Source organism: Olea europaea, chromosome 10 (assembly GCF_002742605.1).
Source record: "Olea europaea var. sylvestris chromosome 10, O_europaea_v1, whole genome shotgun sequence".
Classification (NCBI taxonomy): Eukaryota; Viridiplantae; Streptophyta; class Magnoliopsida; order Lamiales; family Oleaceae; genus Olea; species Olea europaea.
In genome coordinates this window covers 42,681,527-42,693,161 of record NC_036246.1, presented here as the reverse complement: position 1 = coordinate 42,693,161, position 11,635 = coordinate 42,681,527, and the positions used below count along the sequence as shown (strand labels likewise).

The following is an 11,635-nucleotide window of genomic DNA, read 5'->3' as shown; positions in this document are numbered from 1 at the left end:
GTTCCACTCCCTATCTGTTTTCACGATGGAACCCCGTGAATCCCATTTTCAAAGTCCCATCGTCACAAAGCCTCCATTTTTTACACCACAGCAATCGTCGTCTCCTTCATCGGCGCCGGCGCCATCCTCGGCAATTCGGCTGTGGAAACCGGCGGCTCAGCGAAACGTCAGGAACCAATGGTCTAAGCTGCTTGCCCTTTTCCAGGACTGGTGCTCTTCGTCCTCTTCCGCCCGCTCACACGCCATCTCCCTCGTCAACTCCTTTCTGTCTCAAAAGTAAGCATACATTCATATATAGTGTGAATTTGACGGTGGACTAAAGTGAGAGTGAATTGGAAAGATTTGGCTTGTATACTCTGTACTTTTGAATTTTTACAGGTACATGAATGGGATGGACTTGGGTGTGCTAAGTGACATGCCAAATATTCGGACGAAAGCTTGTCAGAAATTGTTCAAGCAACAGGTTCATAATTAATTCTGTTTTTTCCCTTGTCAATTACCATCTTTGGTTCATTCTACAACATGTTTAGGTCCTTTCTTTGTTCGAGTTACGTGCGTGGAGTCAAGAGTGTAAGAAAACAGTTAAATAAACGGCCATATTAGAATGACTGAATATCGTGTCATCAGGAGAAAATTCACAATGATAATTTATAAAATTATTTGGAAACGTATATATTATTATCTTGTAATAAGCATGGCAGAATTGGAAGCTAGTTTTCACATCAGATTATTACATTCTTGAAGCAGGTTCAACGAACTAGTTTGTGCCAAATAAGGGGGTTGTGGGAGCCACTGATGGTACTTACAATTGGGGATTAGGCTTCTATTGCACTTGTGAGGTTGAGATTGTACCGAGTTAACAAATTTCTTAAACATTGATATGATTAATAGTGGATGAAGATGATGAATATGATCAAAATTCGAATATCCTAGGCATTGATATGTATGAATTGCATATATTTTGTATGGCATAAGTTTTAAATTAGCCAAATTTGTAAGTTAAACTGGAGGCGTGCCTTCCGTGCTCCTAAAGAGATTCAAAGACGCATTTGGTCTCTTGGTGCCAGGATTTTAAGAAACCAATGCTATCAAGCGGACAGTGCTGAAGTTATAGAGAAATCAGGATTATAGATGAGCATGTCCACAAAATTTGGGAAAGTAGAAAATTTTGGCATGGAAAATGGGAATAATGGTCAACAGTTTGATGGCTCCTGCTCTCTAATAAATACACTTGTGGTGTCTCTACTAGGATACGTGTTAAATGAGATTTCTTCTTCCAGAGTAGGATCAACTTTCACCCTGTTTATGTTTAATGTACTCGCACCTCCTCATACTTAAAGCTAAATATTTAAAAATATACTGTTTTTGAGATTAACTTTCATTTTCTGATCATACTTGTGAAAGTTCATATTGGTTTGATGTCAAGAAGTACTTAGTCACACGCGTGAAAAGTATTATCTTATTCTAAGATACTCTAAAATACTCAATGGTTAATCTTGCAATGCATTTAACTATGAATAGATAAATCTAGTTTATCATAAAACTTTACCTCTTTCTTTATCTGATACATTTTCTCTTCTCAGGAGCTTTACAGGTGTAAGCTCTTATCGTGTTACAAAGATATGGTACTTGTACTCCATCATTCTTGGTTTTGTGATTAATATAAACAAATGTATGTGCTGCTTCTTTTTCATGGATTCCTTTGTTTCTTGTACGTGTATGTATTATCATGCATGATCTTAATGTCCGTGCTAAAGTTCCTCAGTTTCATTTGAATGCACCTTCTTGAAAAAGGATGTCATGTTAGAAAGAGTGTGCTACGCTTAAAAAATTTTAGATAAAAAAGTGTCATACTTATGTGAAATTTATTCTGATTGTTCTAGGCATGTCAGTGTGATTAATAACAAGAAATTAGGAACTGAGGAGAATAAAATGTATAGGATCAAAGCAAGCACACAAAATAGAGGTGTGTTCCAAGTATTTTAGCTACTGTGTAAAAGGTAAATACAACATTAGATTTGCTATGCGTTGTGACATCGAGCATTTACTATCAAAGAACTTAAAATTGTGTTTGACCGTGGGTAGAATCATAGCGGAGTATCATATTATCTCAAAGAGAGATTGTTTTAAGATGTAGGTTTAATTAGTAACTAGAAGTGAGGAATTGAAGAGAATATAATGGATAGATTTATAGTAAAATGGAGAAGTGGTACATACATTTTACATGTTCGAGATATATCTACTAAATAAACGGTAAGTTTAATGAAACTATTACGAGACAAGCTATGTGTCAAGGCATTGAGTGTAGACAATTGAAATAAATGTTCACGTAAGGTGTTTGTATGGGTGTTTTGTCGTTGAGAATGTAAAAAATGCGGATGTGGAACAAAGGAAATGTTAATTGATGTATTTTTGCCGCAAAAAACTTTCCATGCAATAATAATTGGAATATTTAGTTCTTTGATATCAGTTACCTGGTTTTATACATTATCTAAGGCCATCTAATTTCCAGAAGTATGAACCTTTTTATGTTATTTATTTATGTCATTGCCTTCTTATCGAAGGACTTGCAGTAGTCTTCAGCAGCAACATATTTACATATCAACAATTTACAGGTAGCTATTGTGACTCGTATGGTCAACTCTAGTAGATCCATGAGGTGTTATTTGAAAGGTTCAAGAACTAGTCCATTAGCTCAGTTCTCTTGCTCCTCTCAGAATGACAACGATAGTGGTGATGCTGGTGGAATACCAGTTTTCACATTTTGGTCAATTGCTGCTTTTGGTATGTGCATTCTTACGACTTCAGACTCAGTATGTCTTTTTGGTGCTATACCATCGCCGTACTTGTTTGAAGAAACACCAAGTTATTAGATATAGAAAACATTTTCATATATGCAGTAAATAATGTTGGTCAATATGAGCTAAAGTGGTTGTTCAGACTCGACTATTTTGTTCAGTTATAGGCCAAAATAATAATGCGGAGATGGAACTTTTTTTATGTTTATGGTATCAAATTGAACATTACCACGAAGGAGGATGCTTTTATTTTGACATGCGTCGAGTATATTCTGCCTGTGGCACCAAAAAAGAGTACAGTACAGTATGATGAAGTGTGTTTTCAGGTTTCTAGCAAGATGCTTCATCACATGCATACTTGAATCCTTGTTGTTTTTTACTTTTTTATTTTGGTCATCATTTCCGCATTCAATTGTCTGTGAGAGGTTCGTCCTAATATTTGAATCATTTGACCTCTGAAATCAAGGGATTATGAATAGGACAAAACGACATGCTTTGGATAACATTGCTTATTACTCATGAACTGTTGACTTATTTTTTCATGGAAATACGAGATCAATCTTACCATTATGTAATTTCAATGATGTCAGAAGAACTAGCATCAGAAGTTGTACAAATGTTCACGTCAGAACTAAATTTAAAGGTGAACTGAGCCTAGTTGGCCTCTTGAAGGACATTTTCTTTAATTTAACACTTGATATCACCTCTCTTGATTGTATTCTCAAATTGCTACATTTGCTCTAGAGGTTGCTCGTGTTGGAGTTGCTGTCCATCTCTGATGAAAGAGTTTTACAAGAGATTGAGTTGCATTGGTCGGATGAATTCTATGAGGGAGAATTTGATGATCTAAGCACGTGTAACTTGTACTTAGAAGAAGCTTGTGAACCAGTGTTCCCAAGTCTTAGGAGCAGCCGATCTAGTACTTCCTCAATGCAATCTAAACACCAGGCAGATAGTGATGTTCTACAGGTACTGGGGTCTGTTTGACTTGAAGATTTGTAGCAGGTAGATTGTTTTTTCACATGTAAATAGCTCCCGAACTCGTCTAAAGAAGGAAGTTGTACCCAAAAGGAGAGGTCTAAAATGCTAAAAAGGAGAAGAAAAGATCACTTCCTATTTAAATCAGGACCATACCATACATCCATTATAACAATGTATTTCTCTCCTTCAATGTTTGGACATGTTTGTTCTAGCCTGTGTATGTGTATGTGTTGTGACTATATCTATGCCCTGTTTGACACCCATTATTATTTTTTTTTTTGATAGGTAATCGAATAATTTTATTACTTAAAAGAGAATACACGGGGGGTGTACAATCACTTTAAGCTATTAAGGAAAAATATGAAATTAGGCAACCCATCTACAGGATTTCTAGCCACAGCATTAAATCAAGAATACAAGTTAAAGTAAAATATTTCTCTTATCTGCTCTCTTGCCTTTGTTTGGTCTTCGAAGCAACGGTTGTTCCTTTCTCTCCAGACGCACCAAACAATGCAGCCCGGGATAAGGTGCCATGCTAGTTTGCTATCCTTATCCCGAAGTTTTCTACGCCATGCCCGTATCACGTCCTCTATACGATGAGGCATCACACAATCCATAGATTGTGAACTGATTAGACTGTTCCAAATCCAACGTACACCATCACAATGAATGAACAAATGATCGATTGTCTCCCCATCCTTCTTGCACATATAACACCACTCGATTGCATAAAAGCTTTTACGACGAAGATTATCCACCGTTGAGACCCGTCCCCTCACAACTGTCCACAATAGGAATGCCACTCGAGGAGGCAATTTACACTGCCATACCAACTTCCATGGGAAATGAATTATTCACACATCCTATGAGGGAACCAAAGTACGAGTGAACCGAAAAAATGCCATCCTGTGCTGTCCTCCACCTGATGCAATCCCTCTCTCCAACCCGAATTTGGGCCTCATGTACAATGGTCATAAACAGCGAATAATCTTCCAATTCCCAATCCTGAAGATCCCTCCCAAAAGTTATATTCCAGCTATAGCTCCCATTATGAATGTCTAAGAGATCACTCACCATGGCAGTAGACACTGAGGCAATACGATACAAAGAAGGGAATCTCTCCTTCAGCGGTTGATCTCCGCACCAACAATCATCCCAAAATTTAATCTCATTACCATTTCTAACCACAAACTTTAGTTTGTCCAAAAATGCACTCCATCCCCGTCGGATATACCTCCACAAGCTCACCCCATAAGAACCACGATCCTCAAATGTACACCATCCCCCATCGGTCACACCATACTTCGCCCCAATTATTTCTCTCCAGAAGAAGCTTTCCCTCTCCACTCCAAATCGCCACAACCACTTGCCTAATAAGGCTTTATTGAACAACATAAGGCTCCTCACCCTAAGACCCCCCATCCACATCGGCAAACAAACAACTCCTCAATTGACCAAATGGAGTCTCCTCTCCTCTCCCAACCCTGCCCACAGAAATTCTCTTTGAAGCCTCTCTAATCTCTTTGCCACTGCAATCGGAATGGGGAACAATGACAAAAAGTAAGTAGGGAGATTGGAGAGAGTGGATTTAATGAGAGTAATTCTACCTTCCTTAGAAAGGTACATACGCTTCCACCCTGCTAACCTTCTCTCCATCCTTTCCACAATACCATTCCAGGTATGGGTACTTTTAAATCGTGCCCCTAACGGGAGTCCTAGATATGACATCGGCAACTGCGCAACCTTACAACCCAATATATCAGCCAGCTTCTCGACATTATTGACCTCCCCAACTGGAATAGCCTCAGACTTTCCCAAATTGATTTTCAAACCCGACACCGCTTCAAAACATAAGAGTAGATGGCGCAAGTTCCTGAATTGTTCTACATCTGCATCACATAAGATCAACGTGTCATCTGCAAATAACAGATGAGACACCTGCAATTGATCAACCATAAAACCCCTTATCAAGCCAGCTCTCACTGCTCTTTCAATCATCCTACTGAGAGCCTCCATCACAATAACAAATAACAATGGGGACAATGGATCCCCTTGTCTCAAGCCTCTACTGCTCCGGAAATAACTCTCTGGTGTTCCGTTGACCAAAACTGAGAATGAAATAGTAGAAATACAGAATTGAATCCATTTACACCATTTATCCCCAAAGCCACAGCGCCTGAGCATACATAACAAGAAATCCCAATTCACATGGTCGTAAGCCTTCTGAATATCTAGCTTACAAAGCATCCCTGGGCCCTTAGGCGCATTCTTGAATCTATGCATTCATTCGCTATAAGCACAGAGTCCAAAATCTGACGCCCTTTTACAAATGCATTCTGAAATTTGGACACTACTTTTCTTAGTACCTCCTTTAATCTGTTTGCCAGGACTTTCGAAATAATCTTATACACCCCGCTGACAAGGCTAATGGGTCGAAAGTCCTTAATATCAGTCGCTCCCGATTTCTTAGGGATGAGCACAATACATGTGGCATTAGAACTTCTCTGGAATCTGTCACGTTCAAAAAAATAAGATAAAGTATTCACAATGTCCAGTCGAACCACATCCCAACACGCTTTGTGGAATGAGAACGAGAAACCGTCCGGTCCTGGGGCCTTATCATCGTTCATGCTAAAAACGACCTCCTTAATTTCATCCTCCCCAAATGGTCTCTCCATCTATCGGGCATCATCTTCATTGATCGTAGAAAAGTGCAATCCCTCCAATTCTAGCCTCCATTCAGATTGCTCCCGATAGAAGTTCTGATAAAAATTAACCAGTTGGCTTTCAATTTCCTGTGGTTCCTCATAGGTAACCCCGTCCACCTCCAAAACTGTGATGGAGTTGTTCCTCCTATTAGAATTGGCGACCCTGTGGAAGAATTTAGTGCATTTATCCCCCTCTTTCAACCAAGTAACTCTAGATTTCTGTCGCCAATTAATCTCCTCCATCTCTACCTTCTCCATCTCTTCCTTTAATATTCTATGTCTCTCCTTCTCCTCCCCAGTCAACCCCTGACTGTCCTCCCGCCTATCCAATTCCTCTATCTCTGACAGACACTGATTTTTATTGCAGTTAACATTGCCTACAACTTCCTCATTCCATTTCTTTAAGTCCTCTTTCAACGTCTTTAGCTTCTGATCCAATACAAAACAGGGAGACCCACTGACTTCATAGGAAGTCCACCACGTCTGTACTCGCTCCCTAAAACCTTCTACTATCAACCACATCTTCTCAAACCTGAAAGGTCTTCTTCCACCACCCTTTCTATTCCCCGATAACATAATAGGAAAATGATCCGAGTATACTCTCCCCAATCTTCTCTGAGTGACATCTGAATATTTAGACTCCGACTCCCCACAAATCAAGAACCTATCAATACGAGACAGAACGGGTCGATCCCGATTGGATGACCAGGTAAAATCTCCCCCAATCATAGGTAAATCCACCAACAAATTCTCCCTAATAAAATCTGAGAACTCCTCCATTGCCCTAGTTAGTCTTCCACCACTCGACCTCTCCGAAGGAAATCGAATCACATTGAAATCACCCCCAATACATGTAGGGAGATTCCACCAAGCCCTCATTCTAGCCAGTTCATCCCACAAACCCACTCTACTGTCATCAGAATTAGGCCCATAAACTCTTGTGAACATCCACTGAAATCCATCCTCACAATTTTTGAAAGAAATCGATGTAGAGAACACCCCTATACTCACCTCCTTCATCTCAAACACTCTAGTGTCCCACATCACCAACACGCCTCCTGAAACCCCTGAACCCCAAAAACTGATATCCAACATGATCTCCTCCCCATAAACTACGAATCACCGCCCTTGAGATAAACTCCATCTTAGTTTCTTGTAGGCAAACAAGATTTGCCCCCCATCCTCTTAGCAAATGACGAACACCAAGCCTTTTACTAACCTCATTGAGACCCCTTACGTTCCAGCTAATGAGTTTTGGCATCATTGTAACACTCCATAACCCCTCCCCATTGTTCCTTTCTTGGACTCGCCACCCTTACCAGCATAGTTTACTGACCATTCGAGCCTCTTAAGTTCACGATCACCCTTTTTTCTTAATTTACTTCCATGTGTACTGATGTCTTGTCCCCTATTAGCCTCCAGCTCCTCGAATAATTGTAACAATCTACTTTCATACCCATCACATGACACGCCACTGAATTCCTGAATTTTTTGTAGCACCTAGTTTGAAGGTGGGTGACCAACTTCTAACACATCAGCTCCTGAAGTATCCTCACCCTGATAGCCCTCGAGATGATCAAAGGACCGTTCTTTCTCTTCCACCACTAGTATAATGTCACTGTCACTTTCTCCTTTCTTGGCACCACCTACCCATAACAACAAAGCTTTTTTGGTCCCCATATCGTTATCTTTTGTCCTCCTATTATAAATGTTCGTAATCCTTGATGTCGTCTGTGTATCGTTGTTTTCTTTCATTGTGTCCATTGACAATTTCTCCAAGTTCACCATACTGAACTCCCCTTCCTTAGATAGCGGTTCCTCTTCTCGTTCAACTGCAATCCCTGTGTCTACTTCAGTTCGGTTGACCCTCACAAAGTCAACCCCGTCATCGTTTTCATGGTATCCCGCTTCCATCCTCACCTGAGAATCACAATGTTCATCTCCTCCCTGCTTTGCATGTTCTGTAATTGGTGGTAGTTCCTCATGAGTCAATCCCGGTACGTGTATTTCACCGGTTTGATCCTCATCCAACTCAACCCCACACTTGTGACAGCGTACCAATTTCATGGGCTCCATTTCAGGCCCGCTTCCAACCAGTCTAAGTAATTCATCTAATGCTCCTTTCAACTCCTGCGCACGGGTCATTATTTCGACCCTACTCAAACAAATGTCGTGACCTTCATTATCACCGACTTTATTTCTCCTTTCCTTTTGCTGAAGCATCCGTTGGTTGGCATTCTCCGAGGTCTGTGAGTTTGCTGTAATTTCTGCATAAGTCATCCTTTGTCTGTTTCGTTCAATCACCGTTTGTCGTTTGGCCTTATCCCTAGCAACAAATGAGTCAACAACTGCTTGAAACACCTGCAAGACCGACTCCCATCCCTCTCCATTTGCACCTTCTGGTATCATGACAACTCCTTTCCGACGCCTCTCCCCATATTGTGCTATCATTAAATATCTGCCTCGATGGTTCACACACCGTTGTGCCAAGAAAGCTCTTGAAGACTCATTGAACTTAAAAACACATTCCTCAACTTCACTTCTCTTCCTCAATCTGTGTACCATATTCACCATCCAAATAGCACCATACCTTCCCATAAAGATTGAATCCGATAAGTTCGAACCCCATTCTGTTAACTTAACAGTGCCAGAATCGTGAATAGATATTGCGAAGTCCTTCGCCTCCACTCTGAAACGATGATTGAATACCAAACTACGCACATCCGCCAATTTTTTCCCCTGATTGTGTACTAGCAATTCATCAAATGGAGGAACGGACAAGCCGATTGATCTCGGGACAGCAGGCTGCTGCTGCAGATTTCCCGGCGGGTCCACGCGCCGGCAGACATGCAGCCGGAGCGGCGCGTGTGGGAGGCAGGACACCGGCAGGGGTCGCCAGTCCCTGCTGAGGCCGTCGGTGAGGCGCGTCTCCTCGAAATCTGGCCGGATCTCGCGGAAAACGGCTGGGCGGCGCTAGGGTTTCCACAGTAAACTGCGCCTGTGTGTGAACTGGATGGTTGGAGGGGCTGATTTGTGGAGTGAGGCCGGTTGTGTGGTGCCTACCGGACCATTGGTCGCCGGCGCCGGTAGTGTGGGGGTGTGGTGGCTGGGTTATTTTGGATTGTGAGGGGAGCTCCATTTCGCAGGTTTCAAACTCGTTCCCTAATGTTGACTGTTGGTCGCCGGCGCCGGTAGTGTGGGGGTGTGGTGGCTGGGTTATTTTGGATTGTGAGGGGAGCTCCATTTCGCAGGTTTCACCCCCATAAAGATTGAATCAGATAACTTTGAACCCCATTGACACCCATTATTTGAAAAATTAAAGAGTTTTGAATAGTATTTTTGGAGAATTTGTGATTAGAAAGTAAGGAAATTTTATTAGTTTGTGTGTAGAATAATTTATTGTGCGAATGTGTGGTGAAAAATAATACTGTAGCAAATAATTTAAATTTTTAAAGATTGTCAAATAGAGGCCTAATAGCTTATTTATTTGAACTACAGGTTTATCTGACAACCTGGCTTGCAGAGGTGAATATAGATAGATGCAGGTAAAATCATCATTAAAAGATTTATATGCTATTGCTCATATACTTGATTCTATGGTTAGTGCATGGCTTCGCAGGTCTTGAAGTTGATTATTTACATATATGCTTTTTTTATATCTAGTTTTGGAATTGTAACATGTATACTGTAAAAGTAATTTATGATCTTCAATGTTGTATGTTGCCGTTCCCCTAGACCAACAAAGGGTGGTACACTGGTACTGAAATATTTACCTGTGGTAGTGATCGTTTTCTGCTCATGAAATTGTCACTAGAGCGCCATAAATTAGAATCATTCTTAGAAATTGCCAATCAAAGAAATCCTCGCTTTTCTCAAAGTTTAAGTCCTTAGTCTACTAATTGGGATTATTCAACTTATGGGTTGGAATTCCTTCGTGAATCTTCAAATAATCTAGCTAAAAAGTAGATGAAATTCAAATTATTTTTGTTGTACAGAGTATATATACCATGGGATTAAATCTCCATATTTCTGGCTTCAATTCAGTAGAAAGGGCAAAAGAGAATATTGTTTGATGTAATTTGTGATCAATGCTGATTGTCATGGCTTAGACTGTCTCGATATTCTTACTGGTAACTTCTCATTACAGGTTGGATGAAATATTTGCTATTGTAGGAGAGGAAATGCACGTTAACCTTTCTTGAAGCCGCTGGTAAGTAAAATGCAACACGTGCTTCCAGGCCTAAATAGAAATCAGTTTGTCAACCTGAACGATTGTGCTGCAAGGGATTTTGATAAAAAATGGTGCACTTACCTTATTTATTGTTCAACCCTGGTTGTTCACACCTGCTCGAACTCTTAAACTAATGTCATCTGAGATTGACTGACAATAATGAATTTGGCTCAAATAGTTTTTTAAGCATAATTTTCTGTATAACACCAGTAATATATTTACTCTCTATGGACAGGATTTCTGTTTCTGGATCCATTTCACTGAGAACTGCCATTGGGTTAATTGGATATTCAAAAATATTCACATTTCTTATTGATGATTACAGGTTCCTCCCTATGGAGTCTTGGACAGTGATAATGTCTCGAATCTGCAAGTGAAGCTAATGCTAATGTTTGCTCATAATACCTGTTGAAATGGAGATGCTGACCCTGAAAAATAATAGTAAATGCTTCATATGATATCAATAATGTAATCACCGGTTATATTGAGCACCTTTTTCTTACTTAAAATGAGAAAAGAATTAACTTATTTTGATACATATGTTGGGATATTTTGAAACTTAGGAACTTATTTCATTTTTTACAAATAAAATTAATATGTATCTTTACACTTTATTTTATACTAATAAATAATGTTTTTAGGCTTAGAACTAGGGAAGCACAACACAAGGGGGTTGGTCTTCCTTTCATGTATTCAATCATGACCATTTGAGGTCTGCCAAATGTATTGTGCCCACTAATTGATTATTGTTACGTAGAAATACTACTTTTAGTCCGTTATAAATGTCATTTGGAATTTTGGAAAGCATATTCTATTTTAGATTTTGGCCTTAGTGGAAATAGTCTTTGATTAAAGAAAATAAATTAGCACTTATTTGTAGATGTAATAGGATCTTTGTCGAAATAAGCCTTCCATTG

At 39.9% G+C, this 11,635-nt stretch overlaps 1 protein-coding gene across 3 annotated transcripts; it reads left to right on the top strand.

Annotated features, from left to right (window-relative positions):
* The first annotated feature begins 6 nt into the window (after window positions 1-6).
* Window positions 7-11,489, top strand: LOC111402362. Of its 3 annotated transcripts, none has more exons than XR_002704234.1 (9): window positions 7-276; window positions 379-463; window positions 1,584-1,625; window positions 2,616-2,784; window positions 3,389-3,441; window positions 3,543-3,803; window positions 9,986-10,032; window positions 10,635-10,697; window positions 11,044-11,489. XR_002704234.1 is itself a non-coding variant. In XM_023030600.1 (9 exons), the coding sequence occupies exons 1-8, from the start codon at window positions 26-28 to the stop codon at window positions 10,687-10,689; spliced, it is 924 nt and encodes a 307-aa protein (XP_022886368.1). In that variant the 5' UTR covers window positions 7-25; the 3' UTR covers window positions 10,690-10,697; window positions 11,044-11,489. The 3 variants fall into 3 exon arrangements, 2 of the variants coding, with proteins under 2 accessions (XP_022886368.1, XP_022886367.1); XM_023030600.1 differs by having other exon boundaries at window positions 3,392-3,441; window positions 3,543-3,767; XM_023030599.1 differs by having other exon boundaries at window positions 3,543-3,767.
* Window positions 11,490-11,635: the final 146 nt, after the last annotated feature.